The sequence below is a fragment of the Oncorhynchus clarkii genome, chromosome 25, assembly GCF_045791955.1.
Source record: "Oncorhynchus clarkii lewisi isolate Uvic-CL-2024 chromosome 25, UVic_Ocla_1.0, whole genome shotgun sequence".
NCBI lineage: Eukaryota > Metazoa > Chordata > Actinopteri > Salmoniformes > Salmonidae > Oncorhynchus > Oncorhynchus clarkii.
Window position 1 is genome coordinate 43,901,755 of NC_092171.1, and position 20,111 is coordinate 43,921,865.

At 53.0% G+C, this 20,111-nt stretch overlaps 1 protein-coding gene across 1 annotated transcript in view; it reads right to left on the reverse strand.

Annotated features, from left to right (window-relative positions):
- Window positions 1-20,111, reverse strand: part of LOC139383654 (protein numb homolog) — a 73,440-nt gene that overhangs the window by 34,152 nt on the left and 19,177 nt on the right. Inside the window, exons 2-3 of the mRNA XM_071128190.1 lie at window positions 13,605-13,645; window positions 12,942-13,077 (exon numbers count right to left, since the gene is read on the reverse strand). Coding sequence (XP_070984291.1) covers window positions 12,942-13,067 — 126 coding nt within the window. The 5' untranslated portion in view covers window positions 13,068-13,077; window positions 13,605-13,645. The remainder of the gene's footprint in view (window positions 1-12,941; window positions 13,078-13,604; window positions 13,646-20,111) is intronic.

A 20,111-nucleotide genomic window follows, 5' to 3' on the forward strand; every position in this document is an offset into this window, starting at 1 on the left:
ACTCTGTAACGGTACCCCCCCCTCACATGGACTCTGTACCGGTACACCCCCCTCCCCCCACCCCCCCTCACATGGACTCTGTAACGGTACCCTCCCCCCATCACATGGACTCTGTACCGGTACATCCCCCCCCCCCCCCCTTTTCACATGGACTCTGTAACGGTACCCCCCTCTCACATGGACTCTGTAACGGTACCCCCCCTCATGGACTCTGTAACGGTACCCCCCCCTCATGGACTCTGTACCGGTACACCCCCCCCCCCCCCCCTCACATGGACTCTGTAACGGTACCCCCCTCATGGACTCTGTAACGGTACCCCCCCTCATGGACTCTGTAACGGTACATCCCCCCCCCCCCCCTTTCACATGGACTCTGTAACGGTACCCCCCCTCATGGACTCTGTAACGGTACCCCCCCCTCATGGACTCTGTACCGGTACACCCCCCCCCCCCCCCCCTCACATGGACTCTGTAACGGTACCCCCCTCATGGACTCTGTAACGGTACCCCCCCTCATGGACTCTGTAACGGTACCCCCCCTCATGGACTCTGTAACGGTACCCCCCCTCCCTCATGGACTCTGTACCGGTACACCCCCCCCCCCCCCCCCTCACATGAACTCTGTAACGGTACCCCCCCCCCCCCCCCCTCATGGACTCTGTAACGGTACCCCCCCCTCATGGACTCTGTACCGGTACACCCCCCCCCCCCCCTCACATGGACTCTGTAACGGTACCCCCCTCATGGACTCTGTAACGGTACCCCCCCTCATGGACTCTGTAACGGTACCCCCCCCCCCCCCCCCTCATGGACTCTGTAACGGTACCCCCCCCCCCCCTCATGGACTCTGTAACGGTACCCCCCCTCATGGACTCTGTAACGGTACCCCCCCCCTCATGGACTTTGTAACGGTACCCCCCCCCCTCATGGACTCTGTACCGGTACACCCCCCCCCCCCCTCACATGGACTCTGTAACGGTACCCCCCCCCTCATGGACTCTGTAACGGTACCCCCCCCCCATGGACTCTGTAACGGTACCCTCCCCTCATGGACTCTGTACCAGTACACCCCCCCCCCCCCTCACATGAACTCTGTAACGGTACCCCCCCCCCCCCTCATGGACTCTGTAACGGTACCCCCCCCTCATGGACTCTGTAACGGTATCCCCCCTCCCTCATGGACTCTGTACCGGTACACCCCCCCCCCCCCTCACATGAACTCTGTAACGGTACTCCCCCCCTCATGGACTCTGTAACGGTACCCCCCCCTCACGGACTCTGTACCGGTACACCCCCCCCCCCCCCCCTCACATGAACTCTGTAACGGTACCCCCCCCCCTCATGGACTCTGTAACGGTACACCCCCCCCCCCCCCCCCCCCTCACATGGACTCTGTAACGGTACCCCCCCTCATGGACTCTGTACCGGTATCCCCCCCTCATGGACTCTGTACCGGTACCCCCCCCCTCACATGGACTCTGTACCGGTACCCCCCCCTTGCGGACTCTGTAACGGTACCCCCCCCCCCCCCCCCTCATGCTCTGTAACGGTACCCCCCCCCCCCTCATGGACTCTGTAACGGTACCCCCCCCCCCTCATGGACTCTGTAACGGTACCCCCCCCACCCCCCCCTCATGGACTCTGTAACGGTAACCCCCCCCTCATGGACTCTGTAACGGTACCCCCCCCTCATACACCCCCCTCACATGGACTCTGTAACGGTACCCCCCCCCCCCCCCTCATGGACTCTGTAACGGTGCACCCCCCCCTCATGGACTCTGTAACGGTACCCCCCCTCATGGACTCTGTACCGGTACCCCCCCCTCATGGACTCTGTACCGGTACCCCCCCCTCATGGACTCTGTACCGGTACACCCCCTCATGGACTCTGTACCGGTACACCCCCCCACCCCCCTCTCACATGGACTCTGTAACGGTACCCCCCCCCCCCTCACATGGACTCTGTAACGGTACCCCCCCCCTCGCGGACTCTGTAACGGTACCCCCCCCCCCCTCATGGACTCTGTAACGGTACCCCCCCCCCCATGGACTCTGTAACAGTACCCCCCCCCACCCCTCATGGACTCTGTAACGGTACACCCCCCCCACCTCATGGACTCTGTAACGGTTCCCCCCCCTCATGGACTCTGTAACGGTGCCCCCCCCTCATGGACTCTGTAACGGTGCCCCCCCCCCTCATGGACTCTGTAACGGTACCCCCCCCCCCCCCCCTCATGGACTCTGTAACGGTACCGCCCCCTCATGGACTCTAACGGTACCCCCCCTCATGGACTCTGTAACGGTACCGCCCCCTCATGGACTCTAACGGTACCCCCCCCTCATGGACTCTGTAACGGTACCGCCCCCTCATGGACTCTAACGGTACCCCCCCCTCATGGACTCTGTAACGGTACCCCCCCCCCCCCCCTCATGGACTCTGTAACGGTACCCCCCCTCATGGACTCTGTACCGGTACACCCCCCCCCCCCCCCTCACATGGACTCTGTAACGGTACCCCCCCCTCATGGACTCTGTAACGGTACCCCCCCCCCCATGGACTCTGTAACGGTACCCCCCCCTCATGGACTCTGTAACGGTACACCCCCCCCCCCCCCTCACATGGACTCTGTAACGGTACCCCCCCTCCCTCATGGACTCTGTAACGGTACAACCCCCCCCCCCTCATGGACTCTGTAACGGTACACCCCCCCCCCCCCCCCCATGGACTCTGTTACGGTACCCCCCCCTCATGGACTCTGTAACGGTACCGCCCCCTCATGGACTATAACGGTACCCCCCCCTCATGGACTCTGTAACGGTACCCCCCCCCCCCCCTCATGGACTCTGTAACGGTACCCCCCCCCCCCTCATGGACTCTGTAACGGTACCCCCCCCCTCATGGACTCTGTAACGGTACACCCCCCCCCCCCATGGACTCTGTTACGGTACCCCCCCCCCCCCCCCATGGACTCTGTAACGGTACCGCCCCCTCATGGACTATAACGGTACCCCCCGTCATGGACTCTGTAACGGTACCCCCCCTCATGGACTCTGTAACGGTACCCCCCCCTCATGGAATCTCTAACGGTACACCCCCCTCATGGACTCTCTAACGGTACCCCCCCCTCATGGACTCTCTAACGGTACCCCCCCCCTCATGGACTCTCTAACGGTACCCCCCCCTCATGGACTCTCTAACGGTACCCCCCCTCATGGACTCTGTAACGGTACCCGCCCCTCATGGACTCTGTACCGGTACCCCCCCCTCATGGACTCTGTAACGGTACCCCCCCCTCATGGACTCTGTAACGGTACACCCCCCTCATGGACTCTGTAACGGTACCCGCCCCTCATGGACTCTGTAACGGTACCCGCCCCTCATGGACTCTGTAACGGTACCCCCCCCTCATGGAATCTAACGGTATCCCCCCCTCATGGACTCTGTAACGGTACCGCCCCCTCATGGACTCAAACGGTACCCCCCACTCATGGACTCTGTAACGGTACCGCCCCCTCATGGACTCTGTAACGGTACCCCCCCCTCATGGACTCTGTACCGGTACACCCCCCCCCCCCCCCCCCTCACATGGACTCTGTAACAGTACCCCCCCCTCATGGACTCTGTAACGGTACCCCCCCTCATGGACTCTGTAACGGTACACCCCCCCCCCCCTCACATGGACTCTGTACCGGTACCCCCCCCTCGCGGACTCTGTAACGGTAACCCCCCCTCATGGACTCTGTAACGGTACCCCCCCCCCTCATGGACTCTGTAACGGTACCCCCCCCTCATGGACTCTGTAACGGTACCCCCCCCCCCCTCATGGACTCTGTTACGGTACCCCCCCCCCTCATGGACTCTGTAACGGTACCCCCCCCTCATGGACTCTGTAACGGTACCCCCCCCCCCCCCTCATGGACTCTGTTACGGTACCCCCCCCCTCATGGACTCTGTAACGGTACCCCCCCCCTCATGGACTCTGTAACGGTAACCCCCCCTCATGGACTCTGTAACGGTACCCCCCCCCTCATGGACTCTGTAACGGTACCGCCCCCTCATGGACTATAACGGTACCCCCCCCCTCATGGACTCTGTTACGGTACCCCCCCCTCATGGACTCTGTAACGGTACCCCCCCGTCATGGACTCTGTAACGGTACCCCCCCCCTCATGGACTCTGTAACGGTACCGCCCCCTCATGGACTATAACGGTACCCCCCCCTCATGGACTCTGTTACGGTACCCCCCCCTCATGGACTCTGTAACGGTACCCCCCCGTCATGGACTCTGTAACGGTACCCCCCGTCATGGACTCTGTAACGGTACCCCCCCTCATGGACTCTGTAACAGTGCCCCCCCCTCATGGACTCTCTAACGGTACACCCCCCTCATGGACTCTCTAACGGTACCCCCCCCCCCTCATGGACTCTGTAACGGTACCCCCCCTCATGGACTCTGTAACGGTACCCCCCCCCCCTCATGGACTCTGTAACGGTACCCCCCCCCCCCCCCCTCATGGACTCTGTAACGGTACCCCCCTCATGGACTCTGTAACGGTACCCCCCCCTCATGGACTCTGTAACGGTACCCCCCCCTCACGGACTCTGTACCGGTACACCCCCCCCCCCCCCCCCCCAACATGGACTCTGTAACGGTACCCCCCCCTCATGGACTCTGTAACGGTACCCCCCCCCCTCATTGACTCTGTAACAGTACCCCCCCTCATGGACTCTGTAACGGTACCCCCCCCTCATGGACTCTGTACCGGTACACCCCCCTCATGGACTCTGACGGTACACCCCCCTCATGGACTCTAACGGTACACCCCCCTCATGGACTCTGTAACGGTACCCCCCCCTCATGGACTCTGTAACGGTACCCCCCCCCTCATGAACTCTAACGGTACCCCCCCCTCATGAACTCTAACGGTACCCCCCCCCTCATAGACTCTACCGGTACCCCCCCCCCCCCCCCCTCATGGACTCTGTAACGGTACCCCCCCCCCCTCATAGACTCTAACGGTACCCCCCCCCCCCCCCCCTCATGGACTCTGTAACGGTACCCCCCCCTCATGGACTCTGTAACGGTACCCGCCCCTCATGGACTCTAACGGTACCCCCCCCCTCCTCATGGACTCTGTAACGGCACCCCCCCTCATGGACTCTGTAACGGTACCCCCCCCTCATGGACTCTGTACCGGTACACCCCACTCATGGACTCTAACGGTACCCCCCCCTCATGGACTCTAACGGTACACCCCCCTCATGGACTCTGTAACGGTACCCCCCCTCATGGACTCTGTAACGGTACCCCCCCCTCATGGACTCTAACGGTACCCCCCCCCCCCTCATGGACTCTAACGGTACCCCCCCCTCATGGACTCTAACGGTACCCCCCCCCCCCCCCTCATGGACTCTGTAACGGTACCCGCCCCTCATGGACTCTAACGGTACCCCCCCCCCCCTCATGGACTCTGTAATGGTACCCGCCCCTCATGGACTCTAACGGTACCCCCCCTCATGGACTCTGTAACGGTACCCGCCCCTCATGGACTCTAACGGTACCCCCCCTCATGGACTCTGTAACGGTACCCCCCCTCATGGACTCTGTAACGGTACCCCCCCCTCATGGACTCTGTACCGGTACACCCCCCTCATGGACTCTGAAACGGTACCCCCCCCTCATGGACTCTGAAACGGTACCCCCCCCTCATGGACTCTGTAACGGTACCCCCCCCCCCTCATGAACTCTACCGGTACCCCCCCCCCTCATGGACTCTAAAGGTACCCCCCCCCCTCATGGACTCTAACGGTACACCCCCCTCATGGACTCTGTAACGGTACCCCCCCTCATGGACTCTAACGGTACCCCCCCCCTCATGGACTCTGTAACGGTACCCGCCCCTCATGGACTCTGTAACGGTACCCGTCCCTCATGGACTCTAACGGTACCCCCCCTTCATGGACTCTAACGGTACCCCCCCCCCCCCCCCTCATGGACTCTGTAACGGTACCCCCCCCTCATGGACTCTGTACCGGTACACCCCCCTCATGGACTCTGACGGTACACCCCCCTCATGGACTCTGTAACGGTACCCCCCCTCATGGACTCTGTAACGGTACACCCCCCTCATGGACTCTGTACCGGTACACCCCCCTCATGGACTCTGTAACGGTACCCCCCCCTCATGAACTCTAACGGTACCCCCCCCTCATGTACTCTACCGGTACCCGCCCCTCATGGACTCTAACGGTACCCCCCCTCATGGACTCTACCGGTACCCCCCCCCCCTCATGGACTCTAACGGTACCCCCCCCTCCCCTCATGGACTCTGTAACGGTACCCGCCCCTCATGGACTAACGGTACCCCCCCCCCTCATAGACTCTAACGGTACCCCCCCCACCCCCCCTCATGGACTCTGTAACGGTACCCCCCCTCATGGACTCTAACGGTACCCCCCCCTCATGGACTCTGTAACGGTACCCCCCCCTCATGGACTCTAACGGTACACCCCCCTCATGGACTCTGTAACGGTACCCCCCCCTCATGGACTCTGTAACGGTACCCCCCCCTCATGGACTCTAACGGTACCCCCCCCCCCCTCATGGACTCTAACGGTACCCCCCCCTCATGGACTCTAACGGTACCCCCCCCCCCCCCCTCATGGACTCTAACGGTACCCGCCCCTCATGGACTCTAACGGTACCCCCCCCCCCCTCATGGACTCTGTAATGGTACCCGCCCCTCATGGACTCTAACGGTACCCCCCCTCATGGACTCTGTAACGGTACCCGCCCCTCATGGACTCTAACGGTACCCCCCCTCATGGACTCTGTAACGGTACCCCCCCTCATGGACTCTGTAACGGTACCCCCCCCTCATGGACTCTGTACCGGTACACCCCCCTCATGGACTCTGAAACGGTACCCCCCCCTCATGGACTCTGTAATGGTACCCCCCCCCCTCATGAACTCTAACGGTACCCCCCCCTCATGGACTCTACCGGTACCCCCCCCCCTCATGGACTCTAAAGGTACCCCCCCCTCATGGACTCTAACGGTACACCCCCCTCATGGACTCTGTAACGGTACCCCCCCTCATGGACTCTAACGGTACCCCCCCCCTCATGGACTCTGTAACGGTACCCGCCCCTCATGGACTCTGTAACGGTACCCGTCCCTCATGGACTCTAACGGTACCCCCCCCTCATGGACTCTAACGGTACCCCCCCCCCCCCCCTCATGGACTCTGTAACGGTACCCCCCCCTCATGGACTCTGTACCGGTACACCCCCCTCATGGACTCTGTAACGGTACCCCCCCTCATGGACTCTGTAACGGTACACCCCCCTCATGGACTCTGTACCGGTACACCCCCCTCATGGACTCTGTAACGGTACCCCCCCCTCATGGACTCTACCGGTACCCGCCCCTCATGGACTCTAACGGTACCCCCCCCTCATGGACTCTACCGGTACCCCCCCCCCCTCATGGACTCTAAAGGTACCCCCCCCTCATGGACTCTAACAGTACACCCCCCTCATGGACTCTGTAACGGTACCCCCCCCTCATGGACTCTGTAACGGTACCCCCCCCCCTCATGAACTCTAACGGTACCCCCCCCTCATGAACTCTAACGGTACCCCCCCCTCATGGACTCTACCGGTACCCGCCCCTCATGGACTCTGTAACGGTACCCGCCCTTCATGGACTCTGTAACGGTACCCCCCCTCATGGACTCTACCGGTACCTCCCCCTCTCACATGGACTCTGTAACGGTACCCCCCCTCATGGACTCTGTAACGGTACCCCCCCTCATGGACTCTCTAACGGTACCCCCCCCTCATGGACTCTAACGGTACCCCCCCCCTCATGGACTCTACCGGTACCCGCCCCTCATGGACTCTAACGGTACCCCCCCCTCATGGACTCTAACGGTACCCCCCCCTCATGGACTCTAACGGTACCCTGCCTCATGGACTCTGTAACGGTACCCCCCCCTCATGGACTCTAACGGTACCCCCCCCTCATGGACTCTAACGGTACCCCCCCCTCATGGACTCTAACGGTACACCCCCCTCATGGACTCTAACGGTACCCGCCTGTCTCGCTTGTTATTTTACTGCTGCCTGCTGTAATTGTTTGTTACTTTTTAATTTTCTATTTGTTTCTTAACTTCTTAAAGCACTGTTGGTTAAGGGCTTGTAAGTAATCATTTCACGGTAAGGTCAAAACCTGTTGTATTTGGCGCGTGTGACTATTAACAGCCCCCCCCCCCCCCCTGTGTGCGTTTGTGTGTTTCACAGTGGTCACGCCTGGAGGGTTTCCTCTTGTTGGCTATATCAAAAAAATGTATGAAAACAAAAAAAATCCTGTTTGGTCTTAATTTAAAGTCAGGGTTAGGCAGAAGGTTACCATTGTGGTCAGGGTTAGGCAGAAGGTTACCAGTGTGGTCAGGGTTAGGCAGAAGGTTACCAGTGTGGTCAGGGTTAGGCAGAAGGTTACCAGTGTGGTCAGGGTTAGGCAGAAGGTTACCAGTGTGGCCAGGGTTGGGCAGAAGGTTACCAGTGTGGTCAGGGTTAGGCAGAAGGTTACCAGTGTGGTCAGGGTTAGGCAGAAGGTTACCAGTGTGGTCAGGGTTAGGCAGAAGGTTACCAGTGTGGTCAGGGTTAGGCAGAAGGTTACCAGTGTGGTCAGGGTTGGGCAGAAGGTTACCAGTGTGGTCAGGGTTAGGCAGAAGGTTACCAGTGTGGTCAGGGTTGGGCAGAAGGTTACCAGTGTGGTCAGGGTTAGGCAGAAGGTTACCAGTGTGGTCAGGGTTAGGCAGAAGGTTACCAGTGTGGTCAGGGTTAGGAAGAAGGTTACCAGTGTGGTCAGGGTTAGGCAGAAGGTTACCAGTGTGGTCAGGGTTAGGCAGAAGGTTACCAGTGTGGTCAGGGTTGGGCAGAAGGTTACCAGTGTGGTCAGGGTTAGGCAGAAGGTTACCAGTGTGGTCAGGGTTAGGCAGAAGGTTACCAGTGTGGTCAGGGTTAGGCAGAAGGTTACCAGTGTGGTCAGGGTTAGGCAGAAGGTTACCAGTGTGGTCAGGGTTAGGCAGAAGGTTACCAGTGTGGTCAGGGTTAGGCAGAAGGTTACCAGTGTGGTCAGGGTTAGGCAGAAGGTTACCAGTGTGGTCAGGGTTAGGCAGAAGGTTACCAGTGTGGTCAGGGTTAGGCAGAAGGTTACCAGTGTGGTCAGGGTTAGGCAGAAGGTTACCAGTGTGGTCAGAGTTAGGCAGAAGGTTACCAGTGTGGTCAGAGTTAGGCAGAAGGTTACCAGTGTGGTCAGGGTTAGGCAGAAGGTTGCCAGTGTGGTCAGGATTAGGCAGAAGGTTACCAGTGTGGTCAGGGTTAGGCAGAAGGTTACCAGTGTGGTCAGGGTTAGGCAGAAGGTTACCAGTGTGGTCATGGTTAGGCAGAAGGTTACCAGTGTGGCCAGGGTTAGGCAGAAGGTTACCAGTGTGGCCAGGGTTAGGCAGAAGGTTACCAGTGTGGCCAGGGTTAGGCAGAAGGTTACCAGTGTGGCCAGGTTTAGGCAGAAGGTTACCAGTGTGGTCAGGGTTAGGCAGAAGGTTACCAGTGTGGTCAGGGTTAGGCAGAAGGTTACCAGTGTGGTCAGGGTTAGGCAGAAGGTTACCAGTGTGGTCAGGGTTAGGCAGAAGGTTACCAGTGTGGTCAGGGTTAGGCAGAAGGTCACCAGTGTGGTCAGGGTTAGGCAGAAGGTTACCAGTGTGGTCAGGGTTAGGCAGAAGGTTACCAGTGTGGTCAGGGTTAGGCAGAAGGTTACCAGTGTGGTCAGGGTTAGGCAGAAGGTTACCATTGTGGTCAGGGTTAGGCATAAGGTTACCAGTGTGGTCAGGGTTAGGCAGAAGGTTACCATTGTGGTCAGGGTTAGGCAGAAGGTTACCAGTGTGGTCAGGGTTAGGCAGAAGGTTACCAGTGTGGTCAGGGTTAGGCAGAAGGTTACCAGTGTGGTCAGGGTTAGGCAGAAGGTTACCAGTGTGGTCAGGGTTAGGCAGAAGGTTACCAGTGTGGTCAGGGTTGGGCAGAAGGTTACCAGTGTGGTCAGGGTTAGGCAGAAGGTTACCAGTGTGGTCAGGGTTAGGCAGAAGGTTACCAGTGTGGTCAGGGTTAGGCAGAAGGTTACCAGTGTGGTCAGGGTTAGGCAGAAGGTTACCAGTGTGGTCAGGGTTAGGCAGAAGGTTACCAGTGTGGTCAGGGTTAGGCAGAAGGTTACCAGTGTGGTCAGGGTTAGGCAGAAGGTTACGGACACAAACCGGTGCTCCTGTCACCTTCTACCAAACCCCGTTTTGGTCAGTCAGTTGAGGAGGTGTTCTACCTCCCTGTACTATGTAGGAGTAAAGAGGAAGGGTTGGTGCAGTCAGTTGAGGAGGTGTTCTACCTCCCTGTACTATGTAGGACAGAGTAAAGAGGAAGGGTTGGTCCCACGTTACCAGGGAGTGGTCCATTTCAGTTCCATTTGTTGTTTTCAGAAAGCTAACCGTCCTGTTAAACACACACACACACACACACACACACACACACACAGTCAACTACCGTCCTGTTAAACCCACACACACACACACTACAGTCGACTACCGTCCTGTTAAACACACACACACACTCTACAGTCAACTCCAGGCCTGTTAAACACACACGCACACTCCAGTCCAGTTAAACACACACACACACACACACACACACTCCAGTCCAGTTAAACACACACACACACACACTCCAGTCCAGTTAAACACACACACACACACACACTCCAGTCCAGTTAAACACACACACACACACACACACACTCCAGTCCAGTTAAACACACACACACACACACACACACACACACAGTCCACTCCAGTCCAGTTAAACACACTCCAGTCCAGTTAAACACACACACACACACTCCAGTCCAGTTAAACACACACACTCCAGTCCAGTTAAACACACACACTCCAGTCCAGTTAAACACACACACTCCAGTCCAGTTAAACACACTCCAGTCCAGTTAAACACACACACACACACACACACACACTCCAGTCCAGTTAAACACACACACACACACACACTCCAGTCCAGTTAAACACACACACACCATTGAGTTATATGATCTATTGTTAAATACTTCAGGCTGATTTGGACATGAATTGTGAAAATGCTAATATAAGATACCAATGACAGGCATTGGATTTGTGCCACAAATAATAAAAAGTTACCAATTGAAACAGTGGACAATAAAACCAATGCATGGATTTCTGTCATACCTTGTCCATTGACTGCTGACAGGGTAATGAAACTAATGTAATTTGTGTGAAGTATCCCATTATTAACACCCGGGAACAGCACCATCTAGTGGTCAGAACCTGTTAACTTCTTGACCATACTTGAGACGCAGACGTCTCAAGTATGCCCCTGGAAATGCAAATGCGCTACGCTAAATGCTAAATGTACTCGTTACAACTCAATCTTTGATCAAAATTCACAAGCAGGGTATTGAATTAAAGCTACACTCGTTGTGAACCTAGCCAGCAAGTCAGATTTTTAAAATGCTTTTCGGCGAAAGCATGAGAAGCTATTATCTGATAGCATGCACCCCCCAAAATGCCAGCTCGACACGTAAACAACAGATTTTGCGATAGCCGGCGCTACCCAAAACGCAGAAATAAAATATAAAACATTCATTACCTTTGACGAGCTTCTTTCTTGGCACTCCTATATGCCCCATAAACATCACTATTGGGTCTTTTTTTCGTTTAAATCGGTCCATATATACCCAAAATAGCTTTGTATGGGATCTGTGTCATTCAGAAAAAATCATCGTTTTTAAACGCTGCGTAATTTTTTTAAATTAAAAAAGTCGACGATAAACTTTCACAAAACACTTCGAAATCCTTTTGTAATCCAACTTTAGGTATTAGTAAACGTTTATAATCTATCAAAATGATTACAGGGCGATGTCTTTTCAATAGGTCTTCACTTGCAAAAACAATGCCATCTGATATCTCCCTCAACTGCATCCGGGTGAAGACTGGGAAAATGGAGGTCAGATAGAAGGATTTTCCAACAATTAATTCAATTGAAAATTAGGACAATGGCGCCATCGTGCGGAATTTGTATGAATTGCAGGTAGATCGCCATTAAATTCTGTTCTCTTTTAATAACTGGTGGAAGTGACTTATGGAAATTATTTTTAGCTTTCAGAGAGCAGTTTTTCTTGCGTTTTTCAATGAAACACACGATCTGTTATAGTCACAGCCGTGATTTAACCAGTTTTATAAACTTCAGAGTGTTTTCTATCCACACATACTAATCATATGCATATACTATATTCCTGGCATGAGTAGCAGGACGCTGAAAAGTTGCGCGATTTTTAACAGAATTTTCAAAAAAGGAGGGGGTAGAAGTAAGAGGTTATTAATATCAGCATGTAGGCTAAGACGTAAACCTAAACAACTCCAATGACTCATTTCTCTGAACAGGACAACAAAAACAACCAAATTCACTGAGAAAACATAACATAGGATGAAGAAACAATACTCCAAGCCGCAGCTCCATACTACTTATCAGACACAGAACTGATACTATAGTTGTTGCGGTGGTATTGGCATGAATGGGGTGTGGGGCATAGCCGTGGAGGTGCTATTCAATAAAATACCTTAAAATATATATTTTTTAAACAACAACAACAAGATCATTTCTGTAAGTCAGACAACAGCAGACCAGGCATGGTTCCAAAAATCTGATTAATAACAGACCTGAGTGTTGACAGGTCTTTCTCAGGGAGGTGTGCGGGTGTTAGCTACAGATTGTTAGAGCAGAGGCGCTGCTGACTGCTACTCTGTGTGTGTGTGTTGTGTGTGTTGGATGTGTCTGTGTGTGTGTGTGTGTGTGTGTCACCTTGACTGCGAAGCTACACTTTCCCCTGCGGACCGCCCCCTCGTCCGTCTGCCACTGGTGCGGTCGGCTGGACTCTGGAACGTACACGTCTTTCTTCCGTCTGAAACTCTGCCGTAGCTTATTCATCCTGGACCTCCTGAGAGAGAGATGGAGGGGGGGAAAGAGGGAGCGAGAAGGGAGAGGGGGAAAGAGGGCGCGAGAAGGGAGAGGGGGAAAGAGGGCACGAGAAGGGAGAGGGGGAAAGAGGGCACGAGAAGGGAGAGGGGGAAAGGGGCACGAGAAGGGAGAGGGGGAAAAGGGCACGAGAAGGGAGAGGGGGAAAAGGGCACGAGAAGGGAGAGGGGGAAAAGGGCACGAGAAGAGAGAGGGGGAAAGAGGGAGCGAGAAGGGAGAGGGGGAAAGAGGGAGCGAGAAGGGAGAGGGGGAAAAGGGCATGAGAAGGGACAAGAGCGAGAGAAGAGAGAGAGCGAGAGAGCAGTGTATGAGAGGATGCCACTAGATAAAAGACAGGAAGAATTACACTAACAGCTCTAACCAAATAACCCTGTGGGCGTGTTCTACGGTGGGGAAGGAAGTCAGTCAAGTTGCAGAGAACCAGTGTTTCCGCGGTAGTCATCATCGCCGTGACGCCCCAAAACATATGAAACACGAACAAATATTTACCCCTGGAGGCTTTGAAGACGCTGGAACAGTCCACGTTTCCTCTGCAAACAAAACCAGTAATGATTTATCCACTTGGCTTTTGTTGTGTGTTCTATACAAGATACATATTCCTCTTTGTGGCACATTTAAGTTATGAGAAATAGAGAGGGATGCCAGAATCGAATATAGGCTGCAAAAAATAGATTATATTTATTTAGTAGACTAGTGTTACCAGAGGAACCGGTTTACAATCTATTTATGTGCTGTTATAATCTCTAGGACTGGCCACCCCTCATAGCCTGGTTCCTCTCTACCCAGCACAGCCAGAAGAGGACTGGTCACCCCTCATAGCCTGGTTCCTCTCTACCCAGCACAGCCAGAAGAGGACTGGCCACCCCTCATTGCCTGGTTCCTCTCTACCCAGAAGAGGACTGGCCACCCCTCATTGCCTGGTTCCTCTCTACCAAGAAGAGGACTGGCCACCCCTCATAGCCTGGTTCCTCTCTAGGTTTCTTCCTAGGTTTTGGCCTTTCTAGGGAGTTTTTTCCTAGCCAACGTGCTTCTACACCTGCATTGCTTGCTGTTTGGGGTTTTAGGCTGGGTTTCTGTCCAGCACTTTGAGATATCAGCTGATGTAAGAAGGGCTATATAAATACATTTGATATGGCCTGAGTTTGGTATAATGAACGAAACCCTGAATTAATGTAATAGGTAACTGATAATTGAATTATCAAAAACAAATAGTATTTTTATAATACCTGCTTCCACTTTGTGGAGGCTGTGCGTAAGGCTTGGGCGGTGTACCGTGTGTATACAGTTGGAAGTGGATAGTTTACATACACCTTTGCCAAATACATTTAAACTCAGTTTTTACACAATTCCTGACATTTAATCCTAGTAAAAAAAAAAAAAACCTGTTTTAGGTCAGTTAGGATCATTTTAAGAATGTGACATTTCAGAATAATAGTGAAGAATGATTTATTTCAACTTTTATTTCTTTCATCACATTCCCAGTGGGTCAGAAGTTTACATACACTCAATTAGTATTCGGTAGCATTGCCTTTAAATTGTTTAACTTGGGCCAAGCGTTTTGTGTAACCTTCCACAATAAGTTGGGTGAATTTTGGTTGGCCCATTCCTCCTGACAGAGCTGGTGTAACTGAGTCAGGTTTGTAGGCCTCCTTGCAGAGCTGGTGTAACTGAGTCAGGTTTGTAGGCCTCCTTGCAGAGCTGGTGTAACTGAGTCAGGTTTGTAGGCCTCCTTGCAGAGCTGGTGTAACTGAGTCAGGTTTGTAGGCCTCCTTGCAGAGCTGGTGTAACTGAGTCAGGTTTGTAGGCCTCCTTGCAGAGCTGGTGTAACTGAGTCAGGTTTGTAGGCCTCCTTGCAGAGCTGGTGTAACGGAGTCAGGTTTGTAGGCCTCCTTGCTCGCACACGCGTTTTCAGTTCTGCCCACAAATTTTCCTGTTTCCTCCAGCATCTTCCCAAGGTCCTTTGCTGTTGTTCTGGGATTGATTTGCACTTTTCGCACCAAAGTACGTTCATCTCTAGGAGACAGAACGCGTCTCCTTCCTGAGGGGTATGACGGCTGCGTGGTCCCATGGTGTTTATACAGATGAACATGGTACCTTCAGGCGTTTGGAAATTGCTCCCAAGGATGAACCAGACTTGTGGAGGTCTACAATTTTTTGTTCTGAGGTCTTGGCTGATTTCTTTTGATTTTCACATTATGAAGATTACTGTCGTTTCCCAGAACTGTTCAGCCAGTCTCATTATTTAACATGAAGTTTACCGTAGTTCCCCAGAACTGTTCAGCCAGTCTCATTATTTAACATGAAGTTTACCGTAGTTCCCCAGAACAGTTGAGCCAGTCTCATTATTTAACATGAAGTTTACCGTAGTTCCCCAGAACAGTTGAGCCAGTCTCATGTTTGTTTGTAAATAGCTCAACGGTAGAAAGCTGAGCTGGTGAGCATAGAGTTGTGTATCTATCGGAGAGCCCATAGAGTTATGTATCTATCGGGGAGCCCATAGAGTTGTGTATCTGTTGGAGAGCCCATAGAGTTGTGTATCTGTTGGAGAGCCCATAGAGTTGTGTATCTATCGGGGGAGCCCATAGAGTTGTGTATCTATCGGGGGAGCCCATAGAGTTGTGTATCTATCGGGGGAGCCCATAGAGTTGTGTATCTATCGGGGGAGCCCATAGAGTTGTGTATCTATCGGGGGAGCCCATAGAGTTGTGTATCTATCGGGGGAGCCCATAGAGTTGTGTATCTATCGGGGGAGCCCATAGAGTTGTGTATCTATCGGGGGAGCCCATAGAGTTGTGTATCTATTGGAGAGCCCATAGAGTTGTGTATCTGTTGGAGAGCCCATAGAGTTGTGTATCTGTTGGAGAGCCCATAGAGTTGTTTATCTGTTGGAGAGCCCATAGAGTTGTGTATCTGTTGGAGAGCCCATAGAGTTGTGTATCTATCGGGGGAGCCCATAGAGTTGTGTATCTATCGGGGGAGCCCATAGAGTTGTGTATCTATCGGGGGAGCCCATAGAGTTGTGTATCTATCGGGGGAGCCCATAGAGTTGTGTATCTATCGGGGGAGCCCATAGAGTTGTGTATCTATTGGAGAGCCCATAGAGTTGTGTATCTGTTGGAGAGCCCATAGAGTTGTGTATCTGTTGGAGAGCCCATAGAGTTGTGTATCTATAGGGGGAGCCCATAGAGTTGTGTATCTATAGGGGGAGCCCATAGAGTTGTGTATCTATAGGGGGAGCCCATAGAGTTGTGTATCTATCGGGGGAGCCCATAGAGTTGTGTATCTATCGGGGGAGCCCATAGAGTTGTGTATCTGTTGGAGAGTCCATAGAGTTGTGTATCTGTTGGAGAGCCCATAGAGTTGTGTATCTGTTGGAGAGCCCATAGAGTTGTGTATCTATCGAGAGAGCCCATAGAGTTGCGTATCTGTTGGAGAGCCCATAGAGTTGCGTATCTATCGGGGGAGCCGATAGAGTTGTGTATCTATCGGGGGAGCCCATAGAGTTGTGTATCTATTGGGGGAGCCCATAGAGTTGTGTATCTATTGGGGGAGCCCATAGAGTTGCGTATCTGTTGGAGAGCCCATAGAGTTGCGTATCTATCGGGGGAGCCCATAGAGTTGTGTGTCTATCGGGGGAGCCCATAGAGTTGTGTATCTATTGGAGAGCCCATAGAGTTGTGTATCTGTTGGAGAGCCCATAGAGTTGTGTATCTGTTGGAGAGCCCATAGAGTTGTGTATCTGTTGGAGAGCCCATAGAGTTGTGTATCTATAGGGGGAGCCCATAGAGTTGTGTATCTATCGGGGGAGCCCATAGAGTTGTGTATCTATCGGGGGAGCCCATAGAGTTGTGTATCTATCGGGGGAGCCCATAGAGTTGTGTATCTATCGGGGGAGCCCATAGAGTTGTGTATCTGTTGGAGAGCCCATAGAGTTGTGTATCTGTTGGAGAGCCCATAGAGTTGTGTATCTGTTGGAGAGCCCATAGAGTTGTGTATCTATTGGAGAGCCCATAGAGTTGTGTATCTATTGGAGAGCCCATAGAGTTGTGTTTCTATCGGGGGAGCCCATAGAGTTGCGTATCTGTTGGAGAGCCCATAGAGTTGCGTATCTATCGGGGGAGCCCATAGAGTTGTGTATCTATCGGGGGAGCCCATAGAGTTGTGTATCTATCGGGGGAGCCCATAGAGTTGTGTATCTATCGGGGGAGCCCATAGAGTTGTGTATCTATCGGGGGAGCCCATAGAGTTGTGTATCTATCGGGGGAGCCCATAGAGTTGTGTATCTATTGGAGAGCCCATAGAGTTGTGTATCTGTTGGAGAGCCCATAGAGTTGTGTATCTGTTGGAGAGCCCATAGAGTTGTTTATCTGTTGGAGAGCCCATAGAGTTGTGTATCTGTTGGAGAGCCCATAGAGTTGTGTATCTATCGGGGGAGCCCATAGAGTTGTGTATCTATCGGGGGAGCCCATAGAGTTGTGTATCTATCGGGGGAGCCCATAGAGTTGTGTATCTATCGGGGGAGCCCATAGAGTTGTGTATCTATCGGGGGAGCCCATAGAGTTGTGTATCTATTGGAGAGCCCATAGAGTTGTGTATCTGTTGGAGAGCCCATAGAGTTGTGTATCTGTTGGAGAGCCCATAGAGTTGTGTATCTATAGGGGGATCCCATAGAGTTGTGTATCTATAGGGGGAGCCCATAGAGTTGTGTATCTATAGGGGGAGCCCATAGAGTTGTGTATCTATCGGGGGAGCCCATAGAGTTGTGTATCTATCGGGGGAGCCCATAGAGTTGTGTATCTGTTGGAGAGTCCATAGAGTTGTGTATCTGTTGGAGAGCCCATAGAGTTGTGTATCTGTTGGAGAGCCCATAGAGTTGTGTATCTATCGAGAGAGCCCATAGAGTTGCGTATCTGTTGGAGAGCCCATAGAGTTGCGTATCTATCGGGGGAGCCGATAGAGTTGTGTATCTATCGGGGGAGCCCATAGAGTTGTGTATCTATTGGGGGAGCCCATAGAGTTGTGTATCTATTGGGGGAGCCCATAGAGTTGCGTATCTGTTGGAGAGCCCATAGAGTTGCGTATCTATCGGGGGAGCCCATAGAGTTGTGTGTCTATCGGGGGAGCCCATAGAGTTGTGTATCTATTGGAGAGCCCATAGAGTTGTGTATCTGTTGGAGAGCCCATAGAGTTGTGTATCTGTTGGAGAGCCCATAGAGTTGTGTATCTGTTGGAGAGCCCATAGAGTTGTGTATCTATAGGGGGAGCCCATAGAGTTGTGTATCTATCGGGGGAGCCCATAGAGTTGTGTATCTATCGGGGGAGCCCATAGAGTTGTGTATCTATCGGGGGAGCCCATAGAGTTGTGTATCTATCGGGGGAGCCCATAGAGTTGTGTATCTATCGGGGGAGCCCATAGAGTTGTGTATCTGTTGGAGAGCCCATAGAGTTGTGTATCTGTTGGAGAGCCCATAGAGTTGTGTATCTGTTGGAGAGCCCATAGAGTTGTGTATCTATTGGAGAGCCCATAGAGTTGTGTATCTATTGGAGAGCCCATAGAGTTGTGTTTCTATCGGGGGAGCCCATAGAGTTGCGTATCTGTTGGAGAGCCCATAGAGTTGCGTATCTATCGGGGGAGCCCATAGAGTTGTGTATCTATCGGGGGAGCCCATAGAGTTGTGTATCTATCGGGGGAGCCCATAGAGTTGTGTATCTATCGGGGGAGCCCATAGAGTTGTGTATCTATCGGGGGAGCCCATAGAGTTGTGTATCTATCGGGGGAGCCCATAGAGTTGTGTATCTATTGGAGAGCCCATAGAGTTGTGTATCTATTGGAGAGCCCATAGAGTTGTGTATCTGTTGGAGAGCCCATAGAGTTGTGTATCTGTTGGAGAGCCCATAGAGTTGTTTATCTGTTGGAGAGCCCATAGAGTTGTGTATCTGTTGGAGAGCCCATAGAGTTGTGTATCTATTGGAGAGCCCATAGAGTTGTGTATCTATTGGGAGAGCCCATAGAGTTGTGTATCTGTTGGAGAGCCCATAGAGTTGTGTGTCTATCGGGGGAGCCCATAGAGTTGTGTATCTATCGGGGGAGCCCATAGAGTTGTGTATCTGTTGGAGAGCCCATAGAGTTGTGTATCTGTTGGAGAGCCCATAGAGTTGTGTATCTGTTGGAGAGCCCATAGAGTTGTGTATCTGTTGGAGAGCCCATAGAGTTGTGTATCTGTTGGAGAGCCCATAGAGTTGTGTATCTGCTGGAGAGCCCATAGAGTTGTGTATCTGCTGGAGAGCCCATAGAGTTGTGTATCTGTTGGAGAGCCCATAGAGTTGTGTATCTATTGGGAGAGCCCATAGAGTTGTGTATCTATTGGGAGAGCCCATAGAGTTGTGTATCTATTGGGGGAGCCCATAGAGTTGTGTATCTATTGGAGGAGCCCATTGAGTTGTGTATCTATAGGAGAGTCTCTGTTGTGCTGCACATGAGGTGATGAAGTTACTCTTGGATGTAATTCACTACTAAATGTTTGCCATCAGATATCTGATGTATTTCTGTCAGTAGTCAGAGAGCTCTGGATGAGTTCTGTTCACCTGCCATGTTTTCCCTGTGCTTCCTGTTAGCGTTTTTTATTGAACCTTCATTTAACCTTCATTTAACCTTATTTACAACAAATGCTTCATGTTAGCGTTTTTTTCTACCGTTCTTCTCCGCTTTTCTAAAGTATGAATTTCGCCATTAGTTAAAAACCTGGCTGAATTCGCGGCAAACGTGATCTCTTACAGACCCTCTTAACAGGGTTTCTGAAAGCAGATAATGTCAGGTTCTGCACTAGAGGGCAATGGCTATTTTTCATCAGCCTGGGTTTAAGTCGTGGCTTGGCTCGTGTTTAGGAAACTGGACGTTCAGTTTTTTTTTGTTGCTGTTTTTGTTTGTTGTTGTATGTGAATAAATGAATGTATGTACAGAGCTTTTGGAAAGTTTTCAGACTTTTGCCACATTTT